An 18362-nucleotide genomic window follows, 5' to 3' on the forward strand; every position below is an offset into this window, starting at 1 on the left:
GGACAAGAGAAGTGTTTGTCAAAATATCATGGATTCCTTTGGGAACATTAAACGTTCAAGAAAACATTGCAAAACTGATGTTCAACCCAGCAACACAGTACTCAGAGCTCCATAATGACTCGTCAAGAGAAGTGACAAAAGTAGGCATGCAAGGGAGTTTTTATTGTAAAACAGTCTTGAAGTCTCAAGGTGCATTTGACAACTCTGGCTTCTCATAGAGAGCATCAGAGAAGCTCTGGAGTGTCAGTGAGGAGGAGTTGTGACAGCATAATGCATATTTCACTGACAAATGATTTGGAAGCTGTCAGAAAGCTGGTGGAGAAAAAAAACCCACATGATCTGCAATGCCATTTTAGTAAATTTAAAATGATTACCATTCCCAGGAGATTTGGGATATGCCGCATTAAGAGACAAGAGTAAAATTAAATGAAACAACAAAATAAAGAATTACATTGTTGCTGTGCTGTAGCAATGCAAACAGACTAAACAAATTTTAAGCTGCTGTATTTCAACTACACAGAGAAGGCACGAACCAGAAAAGTAGCACTATGTACAGTTATCAATATTGTATAAGAATATAAAAAATGAGAGTTCTTAGGTTGTATGGAACTAAAAGAAATCAGTAGATCCTGTGAATTTGTGAGTTTAATTTACTTAGACCAGAGACCAATGTGTCTCTTGGATTACAGAGGAAAAAGAATGGCAAAAAAATGTACTTTTACAAGACTTGTGATTTTTCACTTCTCTATTAGACCTGAAAAACTAAATGCTAAACAAATTTCTTGAACATGGCCTTAACATTTTTATCTTTCATCCTGCAATCTGGGGATAAACAAAAGATGGTAAGACTTAGACGAACATCCCATCAGTTCATGGGAAAATGAGTTGTGTCATGCTGGCTAGGGTGCAGAAGATTGCATCTTCAACCAGCTTAGCAACAGAAGCTATAGCTTAAAGGGCAAACTCAAAAATTCTGTATAAGTGAATCAGGAAATCTCTCAGCATACAAAGAAGATTTGCCTATCTAAACAGGAAATATCCTGCTGTGTCTAAACGCCTCTTCACAAAATGAAATATTTTGGATTTCTCGTTTGATCTTAGGCTCCCAAACAGCACAAAGATGCAACAGCTCTAAGCTCACGTAGCAAAAAGCCAACCATACTGACTGTATTTGTGAGAAAACTTTGTTAAGTATATTGCCAAGCTTACATTTATGCCCACAAGAATCACCTTAGACATACCTCTACGTTCTTATGTCAGTTTCCAATTAAACCAGTCATGGTAGTAGACAACAACACACTGTATACACAAGAACCATGAGAATTTTAAGGTTCTTTAAGTAGTTCAGACTATCTCTATCTCAACAGGATAACAAAGCTAAGCTTTGTTAAGCTAAAATTTAGTGGGTTTAAAAGCTAAGCTATTAAACCCACTTTCCTGACATAAAGGATCTTTGAAAAATGTTAAGTTTGCTACCTTTACATACCTGTAAGACTGCAACTTGGACTGAACATATTTAATGTCTGTATATAGGAAAAGAAACATAGTATTCCCATCTTCAACTATTTGGTTTTGTTTCAATGTATATTTCCACAGGCATTTACATACACTAAAATAATACATACTAGTGTTCAAAACTAAGAAAGAAAAAAGGAAAAAACCCAAAACAACAAAAGCAGACACCAAAAACATCCCCATAAGACAGTTACTACAGCATAGCACCTCCATTTTGAATCACTATGCTGATACCAAAGTAAAGAGTACCAGAAGGAAACATCTAAGACCTTATTTGCAAGAATTTTAAACATTAAAAACATTAAACTAAAGTAAAATATCTTAAGGATGTATTCTTCACAGATTTCAAAGTTTCACTCACACATGTACATTCAAGGAATGTAACTTCATGACTTGCAAATAGACTGAAAGCATTTCTTTTTAAGGCAAGAAAAAACCAATATGATCAACAAGCCCTGCTACCCTGAACAGAAGTTTCAGGATTTAATACTTCAAGTCCAACAGGCATAAGTGAACAAGACTTAAATATAGGGGAAAAAAATACAAACAATTTAAGATTTTCCAGCAATGAAAAGTCCATTCTAGTCTTAAGGAAGCACCTTACTAGCTTTGCAGTTGCAGGTTTATTATCTTAATTTGTATAGCTTCTGGCAACACTTGGATCTTCATACACCTTGGTCTTTTAGCAAAACCTCCCATCAAGAATTTTTCATTTTATATAAATAAAAATATAAATATAAACACAAAATATAAATATAAATAAATCTCTAACTTTCAGATTAAGTAATGGTGAAAAACACGTGCTACATGGTGTTCATGGTCTTCAAGGTGGTGAGGCATGTTTATATGCTCTTCAAATGTTCAAAAGGGTCTTCTCTGTGCCCTCACAATTTTTCAGCATTCTCCAGAAAACGAGCAGCAGGACCAGACTCAACATCCATAAATGCAAAAACTATCCATAAAATCCTTTAACTGATACTTCTGGCATCTGTCAGTCTGCAAGCCCATGTTCACCTTATTAAATGTACTCATCTTCCCCTCCACCAGCCAACTACTTTTCATAGTCAGTGTTAGCTGCCCTGTAGGCATGCCACATTTGCTGTTTCTTGTCTTGCTGAAAATGTCCCAAACAGATCATGCAAAGACAACAAAGAGTGATTTGCTGTGATTCTAACGATTTTCAACTCTCAAAAAAGAAAAGCATGTCTTCCAACACAGAAGTCTCATCATACTTCTTAAAAACAAAAAAGCAAGGGAATTCCCTCTAAGAAACAGAGTGAAGCACTGGCCATTGTCAAGAAGAAAATATGTTGAGAAGATGCAGTGCATTCATTTCCTTGCTACTTCATTTGGACTGACATCAATAAATTTATCAAATTAAGGTAACAAGTTCTCATATCCAGTCTGTACAAAAATAACCAGTCAGTAATTCCTAGACAAAGATCTATGAGTCAAAAAACATCACATCAGGCATTCATGATGTTTACCATACTGCACTATTTTTCCTTAGTTTTAACCATCAGGCTTGGTCAATAATATGCTGAAACTGGGAGAGGGGAAAAAAAAAATAGGAGAGGGGAAGTAGTACTAGCCATAGTACATTTCAGTATCTGCACATGGTTAATCAAAAATTAATATTCCCAAAGATTATTTTAACCCCACCTACTTTGTTGTGGCTTAAACCAACTCCTGTTTAATCAGATCTGATACCAATTGAAAGCAGCAATTCAGTAACAGTGCACAACCACCCTCTGGCTGAAAAAACTTTTCCTAATAACCAATCTAGAGGTAAAATATTTTATAAATACTTTTTATTTACCCTAGAAGGTAAAATACAACACTTTATAATGAACAGATGTATTTTTACACATATAAGTTTTAGCAGTATCAGTCTCTCAATGTTCTCATAACTTCCGTTCTTCCCCAGAATAAGGGGATTTTACCACTCCTACGGTAAAGCTCAAGTCTTACTTATTTTGAGGTTTCCCGGAAGGTAAGTGACATGGCTCCACAGCTTCCTTGTGTATGTAGGCTAACAGGTAACTCACACGAGAAGCATGGAAAGGTATTTAGTTTTTTTCTTGAAGTATCATTATACAGCTTGTTTTAATGGCAGTGGTAGTTCTAGACATGAAAAGGTTCAAAAAGGGAACATTTTTTTTTAATTAATAACCTCAGACTCAGAGCAATCTTTTTCAAAACAGCAAGTTTCTTCTGTATGCTCCCTGCAACTTATAAGTAATTTTAGGCTTAGAGGAAATTCACCCCTCTATAATATTCATGGATTTAAAGTAACAGTTTATACAAATAGTAAATTCCACACAAGATGAGCTCTCATGTTCTCTCAACTTCTACCTCTCTCAACTCCTCCTCATCCTATGTAAACAAAGGTTAAAGGCAAATAAGACAGAAAAGGGTGAGAAGATGGAAGGAATGGACATACAAAGGAATGTAAACTTTCTGAATAGCATGGTCCCAGAGCTCCAAAGGCTTTGAAAATACTGATAATCTGGGCAGGCTTTTGAACATCAACATGTACCACTACAACATCACAAATCTCTCTGCCCTTTCATTTAAATATGAACTGCACTTTTAAAAACTGTGGCTTCTAAGAAATGATCTGCAAATATTTACACTGACATTTAGCCACTTCTTGAAATTAATCTAATTATTACAGCAGAGGAAAAAAAAGTTTAACTAAACCCATTTATCCCTTCTTGTGCACTTTCAATTACCAAAGAACTTAACTCAAAATGAAATGTCTTTACAGGAAACCCTATCTCCTGTATTGGTTGTTTTACCAAGGATTTGTGGGGTTTTTTTCTGTGCAGGAGACAGTCAGAAAGGTGAGGACTTGGGCAAAAAGAACAAAGATGATTTTTATATTTGGTAATTTTCTAGAAGCAACCAGGTTCTTACCAGGTATTTTTGTGCAGAAAGCAGGAGGAAGGGGTCATCATAAAAAAATTATATCCTTAATTGAAGTCTAAACAGGTCAGCTGAATGACCACCTCACCTAAGATCTACTGTAAAAGAATTAAAAGCCTTTGCAGCTTTTTAATAATTAATTCCCCGGTTCTTTTCCTAAGTTCCCCTGTCCCCGTGAACAACAAAACAATTCTCAGTCATGAAATGCCTATACAGCAGCTGCTTGTTAGAAGAGGAACCAAAATATTTCTCTTCCAAAGACAGAAGCACTGAAAGCACTTGGAGAAAAGTTTTAATGGGTTTACATGGCAAGGTAGAGGCAGAGAAGGGCAGCAGAGGTGGCTTCTGTGAGAAGACACCAGAAGCTGATCTCATGTCAAACAGATGGTTCTACAGAATCAAATCACAGAATCATAGAATACCAGGCCCAAAGGGACCTCAAGTGTCATCTGGTCCAACCTCTTGGCAAAATCACAGATTCTTCTTATTGTTACCTGCTTTATTTTTCATGATGTTTATTTTACTTACAGGTTTTAATAGTAGAAAATTAATTCTAATGGTGATACCTGCTTTGATTTACATAATATCTTTCTGAGACCAAGAGTACCTTTATAAACAGACACTATAACACACATCTGGCATGCAAACCTCTTTTCAATCAACTTGCAAATCAACTAACATGAGCAGTAGAACAAATTATGACCGAGGCATTGCAGGACCTTGTATCCTGCTTTAAATATTGAGCTAAAAGAAGATAAGACTTAAGGCATAACAGCATTTCCATACTGTTTTGCCATGTCTGAACTATATTAATCAAAACACCAGAGTGCAGTAACATGTTTAAGCTTTTGTGTCCTGTGAAATACAAGTTTGCATAATTCAGGAGAGGGAAGTGATTTAAATTGATAACTTCAAACTAATCTGAAAAACTACACTGTAACATAGCCTGGAGTTTATAACCTGCTGTGAATATATCTTTCTAATGAAAGCTATTTGCACTTCACAGGGTGCCAATGGAAGGCTACACTGCTGCCCAACAGTACTTCAATTCCATATTAATATGGAAGAAGGTCAAGTTATTTTTCTTCAGTTTAAATATATACTTCAATGCTACTGCCTGTAAGATCCTGAGACTTTTTCACCTTTAATCATACACTTGAGGAATCCATAGCACCACATAGTCAAAAGACCATAGGCATAAATTGGATTTAATGATTGTTCTTACAGAATATGGAAAGCTAAAACTTATGAAGACTATTATACTAGTTTTGTTTTCCCTACATTTAGAGCTCTTGAAAACTTAAAAGTCAAAAAGGCATAGAAAAGAGCTACTAAAATGACCAAGAAATCAGAGAACCTCTTAGAAGAGAGGATGTGAACAGCCTGTTCAGTCCAGCAAAAGGATGTGATTATTCACCAAGCAAATCCAAGTAAACAACAAGTTGAGTGAAAGGAAAATTAGCATAAACAAGTTTGAATTTGCAGATTAAATTATTTTAATGAGTTATCCAACTCTCAGAGTAACAAGGCTCTAGAACAGCCTTCTAGCAGAAATAGAAAGGATAAAAACTGTTTTTAATATGGAGCTTGATAAGTAGGGATTACCTTATGTAATACTAGCACGAGACTATATTTAATAAAGTAAATTCATGGTACCAAATTTCTCTATATTCCAGATTTACTTATAATTACAATTTTGAGAATACAGGAAAAATAGAAAGGCAAAGATATAGTACTGGCTTACTTATTCAGTAGTAAGAAGGACTGTATTGTCCTCTGGTTTTGTTTTTTTTTTTTTTCCAGAGGATGAATACGAAGTTATTTACTATTACAGGAAACTGCGAATTGCTGTAGCACTTCTGCCCACAAAAACCCAAGAGATCTGGACAAGTTCAGTGACCACAGCATCATATTTTCCATTGTAGTAAAGACAATATTCCTGAAGCAGCTGGTCTCTTATTAATAGAATTCATTTATCTTATTCATAGCAAATGAAGCACACAGTAGACAACAAGCCAAGTGGCCCATTAAGAAACAGATTATATTTGACCTTTTAAAGAAATCAGTTTAAAAATCCTAATTTAAAAAAAATCCACAATATTTTTTTCAAGCAGAGACATCATTTCATATGGCATTTGAAACTCAAAACTGCTCCTTTGGTAGCCTGACATAATCCAATTACCAAGTTTCTCTAAAGAATATCAGTTTCAATATTAAGGCTTAAGAACACCCATGTTGAGTCATTCGACATCTTTGTTAATACAGTAATCATTACTGACAGTATGGAAATTCACTTGCAGGTACTACTGGTTCCAAATTAAACATCATGTGATGGCCAGAAAATAATGCACTCTCTAACAGTCCACTACATCCTGATATTTGTTTTCTTCACATATATTTGGCTAAAGATAATATGATACAGACTGCAGCTGCTTTAAGCACTAGAGGAAGCAATTAAGATCCTTCTCTGGCTACCAACCAGCTTACTGCCGGCATCTCTATATAAAAGGCAGAACACTGTTAGAAATGTTTTTGACAGTTACATCCGTAATCCACAGATAATGCAGACACCATCTGAGGTTGCACAGGACCCTACAAATGCCTATCAGAAGAAAGAGGACAGCAATGGAACAGATAACTTGAAAACCAAAACCCAATGGCAATGAGTAAGTTTCAATCTCCTTTTAGTGGGAAAAAAGAACATGTAGTCTCTCCCTGTAAATGCTAGTTGTAGGACAGGGCTGAAGTAGGCATGATGACCACGTGTGCTCCATGAAGCTGCTGCTGACTGTCGTGAATGCTTACTTACTAAGTAAGCGTGACTGTGGAATATCCCAGAACAACACAGATCATATGGTCTAGTTTAGTTAGCATCACATCTTTATGTATGGCCATACTAAGAGGGAAATGTATTTTTTTTTAATTGGGAATAATGCACTTAGGGACTAAGAAATGTAAGCTACAGCTACATAAATAAAGGAGAATAACTGCTATCAAACTTCAGCAGTCAGTATTCAAGGAACTCAGTCTTGCTTCACTTAGAATCTGGAAAAGACATTGCAAAGACATAATCTTTTGAAAATATGTGAGGCAAATATATCTGGGAAAATGCATCTCTCTGGAAAGATACAAAGGTTTTGTTTTTTTAATGAAAAAATGAATCCCCAAAGAGATAAAAAGATCGTAAATTCTTATGCTGTAGTTTTGTCCTTTTTTTTTCCAGGGAGCTAATCCCCAAAATGTCCCCATGTATAAACAGGTTCATCACTGTATTTTTATTATTAGGTTCAGTAGAGGAGTGAATCATCCCTGAAAACCCTGAAATATGCCAAACAACTTAAGAGTCTTTTTATGGGTGAAATTTCAATAAAACCCTGGTAAATAACATCCCCTTGCACCCCTTGCACAAGACAGCATTTCCATCTTGTGTCTGTTTCTCCTTGTGTTAAGTACTAAAATAAAACTAATGACTGCTACTAAATTACAAAATTCTAAAGATATCTGCTGAATCTTATTTATATTACATGTATATATAACATCACATCTCTGCATTACTATTTGCATCATCATAAGATACTTGAAAAAGTATAGTATTATTTAAAATAGCTGTAAACATACTGAACTTTCAACCACTTAACCCAAAACTTAGGCAGCTCTCATCTTCAAATATGTGAATTTGACAGGACTTAAGATGGAGAGAGCCTCAAAAACCAGAGGGAAAAACAGAAGGCTTCTGCACACACTGAGTCGCAAGATCACCTGTACAAGATGAATGTCACTTTTCTGGATTGTTAAATACAAAATTCATTAACTTTGGCAAGTCAGTAGGCCTATTATGGAAATTAAAAGCATACAAGTAATTCTATAATGGAATTTCCTATATAATCTATAGGACAACACCCTAGAATAGGTTGCTTTTTCAGAAGATAGCTACAAAAAAATTTCAAAGTACATGACTGGCAAAAATACAGGGAAAAACAGACTTGATGTTTTAATTGAAAACAACCTAGAATGAACAAGAAGGAAAAATAGCAATTCTGCCTTAGGAGTCATTCTACAGCTGGACCTCACAATGTGAAGCATTTAGGCATATGCACTTTCAACATGCACCTGAAAGATCTATTAAATTAGGCGGCTGAAGAAATTATGAACCCAACCGTTACCTAATAATCAAGAAGGTCAATTGTAACAGGAAATAATTTGTTCTGTAAAGTTTTCTAGCCTCTCAATTCCTAAGTTAACAACAAAAAACCTCTTCTGGGTGCACTAAAAAGCTATACGCTTCTACTTAAATGTGCCTATACACAGGGCTAAAGCTCTGTCAAAAGATACATTTTTGATATAACAGGCATTATATCTTACATGCATAAACTAAATCTTTCAAGAGATAATAATGCATTTAGTACCTCAGCTGATTTGAAAAAGGAAGTGTAGTCCTAATACTAATACAAAATACTAATTGTAGGACAAGGCTGAAGCAGGCACAATGGCCATACAGATAGGATGCTAACCTAGCTAAACTGGAACATATAATCTGTGTTGTTCTGGGCTAGTCACAGAATCCTGCTTATTTAGAAAGACAATGAAACAGCACAAAAAATGCTAGGAAAAAGCTGCTGAGGATTTTATATTAATTCTAGCTTTATCAGTTCCTACTGTATTCACAGTAGTCAACTGCTTGCTTCATGGAACACAGTAGTACAGCTCTGCATGCCGTGGAAAGCAGCACTCTACAGAATTAATGTAGCAAAACCACATTAAAATAAAGACTCATTTTGGGACCTTTCCAAATAAAGTGCGAAATATTTGCATACTACATTGAGCGTATTTGTTCTACCTTCAATTTTTGTGGAATCTGCCAGGTATTTATAAACATTGCATTGTTACAGTAACTTGAACACTTGATTGTGAAAATATTAAAATTTTGTAACATTTGTAATACAGAAGTTTAATTTTACCTGAAAAACCATGGACATGCTGTCATTTCATATAATAAAACTTACATTTAGCAACCTTTAAAATAATATTGGGTTTTCTGACTGCATTGAGTCAGTTTCACTGTCTCTTCTCTAAGGATGGTCAGGGTGACATGTTCCAAAACTCATTTCCTTTGAAGCTCTACAGCACAGTCCAGTTTTTTTATCCCATCAGAATGGATCCTACAAACTGATGTGTAAATAAAAATCCTAGATCATCTAGAGATAAAACTTGGTAAATAATGCCTGTTTTGTTTCTAGGCTTTAAGGTTATTAAATATTCAAAAATCAAATAACAAAGTTATCACTAAACTCAACTACTTCACAATTTGATTTTCAAATACATTTAAAGAAATTTGAAAAAAAATAAAAGGCTTGTATAAGTATTTTACACTTCACTGATTTTAAAGCTGAGTAGGAGTCACTAATTTGCTTAAACAAGTCAAATTTCTGTGCTCTAGAAATATACAATAGTGCTACTTGCTGTAACAGGTACACTGTCCTTGCAGTACCTACAACAGAGACTTTAGAGCATAAGCTTAGGATTTCTAAATTGTTGAGAAAAAATCCAGACATTTTCTCAGCAGCCCTAACACAGGAATTAAGGCAATATTCTATAGAAGAATGACACAGTCATAAAATCAAGGGATTGAAATGAACAAGAGGACAACGATTTCTTACTATACCAAAACAAACTTTATTTGTCTAAGGCTAAAAGACACAACATTCCAGATTGGTATATAGGATACAATAAGCATTGTGTCAAATACAATAACATTTGAACTAAAAGTTTTGAAAAATCATGAGAACTTACAAATTAAGTAGTCATTACTTGAGATAGAAATATTGTTTTAAATCCTGCAAGGACTCATAAGTGTTCTCCCCAAAACTAATGGGATAACTCACTTCAGAATCAGGGTTCAAATTACTTCTCAAATACAATATTTGTTCTACTGCAATCTGTCTTTGACAATCATAAAATGGCTTGTGGTGGAAGAGACTTAAACATCATCAAGTTCCAAACCCCCTCCCATGGGCAGGGACACCTCCCACTAGACCAGGTTGCTCAAGGCCCACCCAGCCTGGCCTTGAACTTTTCCAGCAAGGGGGCATCCACAGTTTCTCTGGGCAACCTGTTACAGAGTCTCACTAACCTCACCGTGAAGAATTTCTCCCCAATATCCAAGCGAAACAAACCCACTGCATTACCCCTCGGCCTATTCACTGCATATCCTTGTAAAAAAGTCCCTCTCCAGCTCTTGTATGCCTCTTTAGTTACTGGAGAGCTGAAGGAAGGTTTTCCCAGAGCCTTCTCTTCTCCAGGCTTAAGAGCCTCAACCTCTCAGCTTGTCTTCAGACAGCCTAAGAAGAAAGTTGTGTTTGCTTATATTTGATCTGGACCTAAAAGCAGTCAGCTCTCAGTGCTAGTCCAAGTCAAAAAAGTACTCATGTACTCATGTCCTCATGAGTATGTCCTCATCTGTCACTACTATTTTATTGGACAGGTTTGTAAGAGTAAGTTTTTACCACTTAGAACAAGCTCAGATTTTCTGTTACATGGAAGAAAGCTTTTCAGCAACCAGAAAGGTTTAAAGTACAAATAAACTTATTTGCCTGTAAAGAAAACTGTACCAATGAGTTTCCAGAGATACAGATAGACTGACACACACACACACACACACACATATATATATATATATATATATATATATATATATATATATATATATATACACACACACACAAGCACTATTTCTGTGTAATTGATCATCTCACATCCTGCGGGCATGGGTTCAATAACTTATTACATTTAATAAAAATTCATATAAGATGTTAGACTTGTACCCAGCTACTCACTAAAACTTAGATGTGTCCAGAAATACATGCATTTATATGAAAAAAAACTCCCAAAAAGGCAACAGCTGCTTTATGTAAATGCAATGTTGTAAATATACAGTTGATGCCTGAACAAGTACAATTCAACTCTACTGTTGGGCAAAAAAAATCCTCACAATTTTTACCTCCTAGGTAAGGACACAAACTTTGGGTTTACACTCCAGGTCAGAAACAGTTCTTAAGAACTGCAGAGCTCAGAGCTCACCTGTTCCATGTCCACATAATAAGCACTACTGCTACCCTAACCCTACAAAATTGGCATACAGCATCAATGTGACAGATATTTTTAAGGATTAAAGTAATTCTTGCCTTTGACTCTATCATGTTGTACAAAGATATGCTATAAGTAACTTCTCTGCTTTCCATGAATGAAAATTTTGGGCAACAGGTGAGAGATCCTAAGTCTAAGAAGTAAAGACAAGAAGTAGGTAGCAAGGTTTACAGGACGGGAGGACAAACCGAGTCTAGTGACGCTCTTGGGCAATTCCTAGCTTTCACTTTATGATCTTCAGAGCATGACTGCTGTCTTCATGCCCCAGAAAGCTGTCACTGCTCCACTCACAGACCTTTAAAAGCGCTACACTCTTCGTGTTTATCTCTGCCCTCAGAACTTCCAAAATACATAAAAGTTAATCTACCACAGGAAGACGCGACAGTATGGGGGGAAAAGATATAAAGTCTCCCTATAAATCCGCTTCATTATGTCGCTTTGCCCACTTATTACGAATATCTTCATTATCTGGAGACACGCAACTAGCAGCCAGCGTGCCAAAAAGAGACCCCGCCGCAACACTCCACGCCTGGTCCGTAGCTTACAGCGATCTACACGGCGACTTTCCGCCCCAGCCCCGGCCCGGGCTCTGCCCGCATCCCCAAGGCGGGACCACCTGGCCTGGCCGGTCCGCGCCCCGGCGGCGGCGGCGCCCACGCGCTGCCCGCGGCCCCCGGCGGGGAGGGCGCGGCCGGGCCCCCGGGCCGGGGCAGGACCCGCGCCGCCCCCGCTCCCCCGGGACACCCACCCGGCCCCGCCGCGGGCGACGTGAGGCACGGCGGCGGGGAGCGAGAAAGGGAGGGAGCGGGGCAGAGAAAGTTGAGGAGGCGCCTTTCGGCGGCTGCCGGCAGGGGAGCCCGCGCCCGGCGCCCATTCAAACAAAAGAAGCCCCTTCTCCTGCCAGCCACCGCCGGTCCCACCGCCCGACTCACTTCGCAGGGCCCCGATGAGGAGGCTTCCGTCCTTAATCAGCTCCTTGATGAACTTGTTCGTCCTCTCCAGCTCGATCTCGTGACACTTGAGGCGCTCCCTGAAATCCGGGCTGTCCAAGTACGAGTCACTGAACTCCAGCGTGGGCAGCCCCATGGCAGCGCTGGCGGCCGCAGCCCCCCGGCCGGCGGCGGAGGGAGGGAGGGAGGAACGGAGGGAGGGCCGCGCCGAGAGACGGAGCCGAGGGCAGAGGGGAAAGCGGGGGAGCGGCAAGACAAGGAGCGGCTGCCCCCTCTCCGGAGAGGTTCCCGACTCGCCGCACCGGCCCGCTGGCAGCGGAGGCGGCGCGCTCCGGCCGCTGTCACCCAGCTACATTGCTGCCCGCGGGGCACCGCGGGCTCCCAGCACCGCGCCGCTCCGCCGCTTCCGGCAGCGCTCGCTCTTCCTCCCTGCCCGGCGCTAACTCCAGCGCGAACCTCCCCCGGCCCGGCCGAGGAATTCCTCCTCCTCCCGGCGCGGCATGCTCACACGCCGGGGACGCGGCCCGGCAGTGCCCGCCCCTCGCTCGCCGCCCCTCCGCGCTCTGCCCTCCAGCGGCGGCGCGGCCTCGGGCCGCTCCGGCCCGGAGCGAAGCGGAAGGTCTGCGCGGCTCCGCGAGATGCGGCGCTCGCCCTCCTCCTTTACCACGGGCTTTGGGACGGCCAGAGCAAAGTCAAGAGGGAGGATCCACCACCGGGGCACGGAGGCGCAGGGGCATTGCAAAGGGTGTGCGTGGAGGAGACCGGTTTGTGTCGGGGTGAAGCGGGGGAGCAGCCGCGCTGCTGGGGCAGGAGCAATGCCAGCCCGGGGGCTCCTGCCTCCGCTGGAGGGGCCGCGGGAGCCGGGGCCGGAGGCAGCCAGCCCGAGCGGGCCTGCTCTGGCAGGGGATCCTGCTGGCTTCTTGGCCAGTCTGCCCCGTGTGCGCGCCCGGCCTGCGGCGGGGCAGCGCCCCAGGGACGGGCAGGACAAAGATGTTCTGCCATAGCATTTGGTTGCTGTGAAGGGGATACAGCTGAGCCAAATCCGTCCTAAAGATGAGCCTCAACCCTGGTTTCTGCAGCAAAGTTGGTTTTTACAAGTATGTGAGTGGGCTTTTCACAGTAAACAGAAACACTTTGGTTGATTCGTGTATGTTTAACTGGAGTGGTTTATCCAGATATACCACGTCAGTATGTAAGTATGTATACAAGCGTACATACTGGATTTAAGGAGAGCTCTCTGTAAACACACCTTTAAGTTGGAAACAAACATCAAGGAATAGCCATGAAAGTAATTGTACTTCAAGAAGCCCACCACTTGCCAAAAATGGCTTTCAAGAATACAGACATGCACACACTCCCACCAAATCATTTGTCACCATGTCTACACAGTTGAATATGGAAGTGTGGAAAGGTTCAATGCTCCTACATGCTGTAATTCCTTGATATAATTTGTGGTTTTCATACTTCTTAATTATTCATCAAAACTTACCTCTTTGTATTCACAACAGATTTTTGTGAGTGTCAAAAATGCGGAAGAGACGCTGCCATTTCTACTAATACAGCCTGCAGATTTTCTTGAAGTGAAAAAATAATAATTCTCAGTTTTCACAAGGCTGAGACTTCCTCAGGATAGAGTTAGTTGTCAGTGTTGATACTAATAGACCCATTGAAGTCTCTTAATTTGTAGTGATCACAAAACTCTGCTCATTAACATGTTTTCTGTTTTTTTAATAATAGGAGGAAAAAGACTGAAAAGGACTGCTTCTTTCCATGCTTTTGCAGGCAGTAGCATGTGATTTCATTTGTCAACTAAGAAACTTTATTTAGAATCCAGTTTAAGTACTGGAAGGATGTTCCAAATTGATCTTTTTTCTGACTATTAAAAATGTAATTTTCAGTCTACATATGGTCTACAGGGTCATTTTAGGCATAGTTGTTCTCTCTTCAATGACATCTGGAACTGAAAACATTGTCTTCTACCATGTTTATTCTTTGATGTAATTTTAGAATACAATAATGTCATCTCTTAACTCTTCCATACAATGCCTGAAATAAAGTTTTCTGACATACAATAAAATATTAATTTCCCTCTTTATTCTTGTTGTTCTTATCTAGGTCTCTAAGTTTGATTTGATCTTACTTCATCATAGTTTACTGAAATTGTATGCAAGAGCTTGTTTGGTCACATTAATGACTATGTTACTGAGCTAAACACCTTTGATGAAGATTGCATTTGTCTATTTCACGGCAAAATTACTTCTGTGCTTCACTAAGTCTCTTAGATCTTTCTTTTCCTGTCTTCAGCTAGCAGATTCCAAAGTGAAAACAGAGCTCTTCCATACAATGCCTGAAATAAAGTTTTCTGTCATACAATAAAATATTAATTTCCCTCTTTATTCTTGTTGTTCTTATCTAGGTCTCTAAGTTTGATTTGATCTTACTTCATCATAGTTTACTGAAATTGTATGCAAGAGCTTGTTTGGTCACATTAATGACTATGTTACTGAACTAAACACCTTTGATGAAGATTGCATTTGTCTATTTCACGGCAAAATTACTTCTGTGCTTCACTAAGTCTCTTAGATCTTTCTTTCCTGTCTTCAGCTAGCAGATTCCAAAGTGAAAACAGAGACATTTGTTAGTCCCAAAACCATGTACTAAGCATTTTAGTTCAAAATAAATATACTGACTGGTGACTGATTTTTTACTATATAATGTTCTCATCTTTAGAAGTTCCATAAGCACAGTGCTGCTTTTGGTATCAAAGTCATGAGTGGAAATGTTAATGAGACCAATATTAATAGCATAGTCTCTCCAAGTAACTTTCCATTATCCATTTAACTGGTTCCATGTTTCTCAGAATAATCCATATCTTTTCTCAGCCAAACTGAGAATTTCTCAGCATACAGTGTATCAAAGTTTATGTAAAAATGCTGCTAGTTCACATGTACTACTGTTCCCTTTTCTTAGCAAAAACCTTTCTTTTTAACAAAATAATTTTTTTAAGCATTATCTTTGCTTCATAAGGCAATATGTGGCCAAATGAACACCCAATCCTGCATTATCTTCCACTGGCAGGGAAAAGTCTTATAGTTAACTTGTGAGCTTAATGAGCATTTATGGCTGCATCTGGAGGAGGATCTGGTAAATGAGGGATCTGGCCCACTTGCAGAGTTCAACTAACAAAAAAAGTCTTGATGGATAAGTCAAGTCCTAGGGTGTGTTTTGTGTGGGAGTTGGGTGGGACCTTGTAGTTTGCTGCTTTCTAAAGAAAACAAGGCATTTGAAGATGTACATGGGAAATGTAGAGGCCCAAACCTTATAGTGAGCAGGAGAGAACTGTATTTGATTTGGTTTCTTTTTTCTTTTCTTTCCCTTAGAAGATTCTTGCGCAGTGCCCTGGTAGAAACAGTAGGTTTCATAGTATGAAAAGATGGGAGAAACTGGGGAGAAGCCTAAGCTTTTCAAAACAGCATCTTTCTTGTAAACTAATAGTATGCTAGAGGAGAATGAACCATATTGGGATACAATTTAGACACCTAGGTAGGCAGAACCACCAGTCCTTCAAATAGAAGGCTCTAGTAAATCAGTTAGCCTGGTGTTATTACTAGCTATGAAGAGACAAATTAAAAATGGGACACCTTCTTTTTCTGAGGTCTGGGGTGCTTTGTCCTGTTTTGTCAACCTCTATGTTTGTTATTCTAAGCTTATTCTGATATTTTACATGCTACTGAGGTCAGATGAATTACTGTGGATTTCTCCTTCATCTTAAGTGTAAACATTGAACTGTAATTTCCAGACACTGGCCCTAGTCTGACTCTAGAGGTTACGTCAGGCCTGTTTCTAGGTAGCCTGGGTAGAGGAAAGGAGAGACGTGTCTCAGTATTTTCTACAACAGCGCCTATTCTCTACTCATAGGGTGAGGATAGGGCTGCACATGCAGTCCCAAACATTTGTGGCTCTTTCCTCCTCTGTTAGATGCTATTAATCTGGGCTATTAATGCAGAGAAGGACTGTGAGTGCTTCTTATCTACTGGGGAATATTTTAGGATAGAGACTTGACGGATCTCACTCCCTGGTTGGGGTGGCCGGGAAAGGTGGAAAAGTCTCTCCTTCAACCCGTGCCTCCAAAGAAAGACTCAGTAGTCTTCAGTCATCCGGTCTCAAGGTAGTTTATTGTACATTATCTAAAAGATTTCTCCCTGAGCTGCTGCGGTCCGTTCAGCAGTCAGGCAAAGGCACACTCCCACACCCAGGGGGCTGGTGCCTTCTTTTATATCATACATTATGTGTTAAATGTTTATGGTTTTTCCCCAATGCCTATCACCTATATTGAACAGTGACTTTCTACTCTAAACCAATCTGTGAGTGCCAACATCACCAAGAACATGGAGGTTAGGAAGGAGAAAGAAAGAGGACAGGGCACGCCCAAATCCCTCCATCTTAGAACTTCTGACCCCCATGTACAAAACTCAGACCTCTCTGTACAAGGCCTAAAACCCCCCTGTACAGCACTCAAAAATTCTTCCTTTCACTTTGTGACTACTTCTACTATAATATCTAAACTATTGTGATTTCTTGTTCTTCCTGCAAGGTTGGTAAAGTGTTCCATGGATCAGGTTCAAAGCCACAGGGGTCTGTGGCTGCATTCCAGGGTCTCAAATGCTTCTGACCTGGGCCCAGAACATCCAAGAGTGTCCGAGGGACATTCTGGGTTCCGACGGAGACTCTGCCAACTTCCTTGTTATTTCTTCTGCCTCAGTGTACACAATTATGGGAAAATTACTTATAGAGCTGTGTGGCATTGCTCTGTCTTCTGAAAATTGCTGCTTTCCCTTGAGAGACTGTGGGATTATAGACAGAAAAATACAAGGACACTGATGATTGTAAGTCCTCTTGAACTGCTCAAGTGTACCAGATTAATTCAGTACATATCTAGCATAAAAAATATTAATAGAATAGAAAACTCCACTCAAGCAATTTTTTAGAGAGTATTTGAATTTGTTTTAGCTCTCTAAAGAGCTTGATTTACTTAAGTTTCCCATAGGTTTCTTCTTGGGAATTGCCAAGTTTCCCAGGAACTTGCTAGGTTAAATTCCATTAAAAGTTTTCAGTTTCTCCTTATTAATTTAAGATACTACATGTTAAGCTTATATTGGTGAACAGTGTTAAATTAAGAAAAAAAAAAAAAAAGAAAGAAAATTCATGAGGAAAGTAGGTCTAAGTTTTTTTATTTCCTTGCATGTATAAACTGAAAGTAATGCTACTCTGTCTGTAATACAGTCTCATGTTGTTACCTGACTGCTAAATGACATAGCTGCAATGTGTTCTGTTTGTTTTGTTGGTTTGAGTATTTTCACTGCAAGTTATTGTCAGAGGAGGAGAGTTTGGAAACCACACCTTGTGATTTAGTATGTACAGACCATATTATCCTGAAATATTGGTCTCTGTGCACAAAGGTCAACTCACATGTGCATTCCTATCAGTGTTTCAGATTGTCATCAATAATTGCAGATTGGTAAACTTTCTTGAAAAAAAAAAAAAGTAGTGTTTTAAATACATGAGCCAGCTCAAAGTGGTTTGGAGAAGCTTCAAACAGTGAAGTTCAAAGCTGGAATTAAAAATCATGTTTAATAACTCTTATGCTGTGTTTGCTTAAGCCTCCTGGGTACTTCTGGGTTGAATCTGAATATTCCCTTACTGGCTGTGGTTCTGCCTTCTGGTATGCTCAAAATAGCATTTACTTCAAAAAGTAGGTGCCTGACACCATGTGAGTTACACTTGAAACAAGCAGCTCCCAGCTTCCATATCAGATGGATGCAATAC

The 18362-nt window shown here is 39.2% G+C and overlaps 1 protein-coding gene across 2 annotated transcripts in view; it reads right to left on the reverse strand.

Annotated features, from left to right (window-relative positions):
* ARHGAP42 (Rho GTPase activating protein 42) overlaps nt 1-13153 on the reverse strand; it is a 140115-nt gene extending 126962 nt beyond the window's left edge. The window contains exon 1 of one of the 2 annotated variants that reach the window (XM_068181452.1): nt 12519-13153. In XM_068181452.1, coding sequence (XP_068037553.1) covers nt 12519-12672 — 154 coding nt within the window. In that variant the 5' untranslated portion in view covers nt 12673-13153. The remainder of the gene's footprint in view (nt 1-12518) is intronic. The other variant, XM_068181451.1, reaches the window with a different exon arrangement.
* Between the last annotated feature and the right edge of the window lie 5209 nt (nt 13154-18362).

Source organism: Anomalospiza imberbis, chromosome 2, assembly GCF_031753505.1.
Source record: "Anomalospiza imberbis isolate Cuckoo-Finch-1a 21T00152 chromosome 2, ASM3175350v1, whole genome shotgun sequence".
In the NCBI taxonomy this organism is placed as follows: domain Eukaryota; kingdom Metazoa; phylum Chordata; class Aves; order Passeriformes; family Viduidae; genus Anomalospiza; species Anomalospiza imberbis.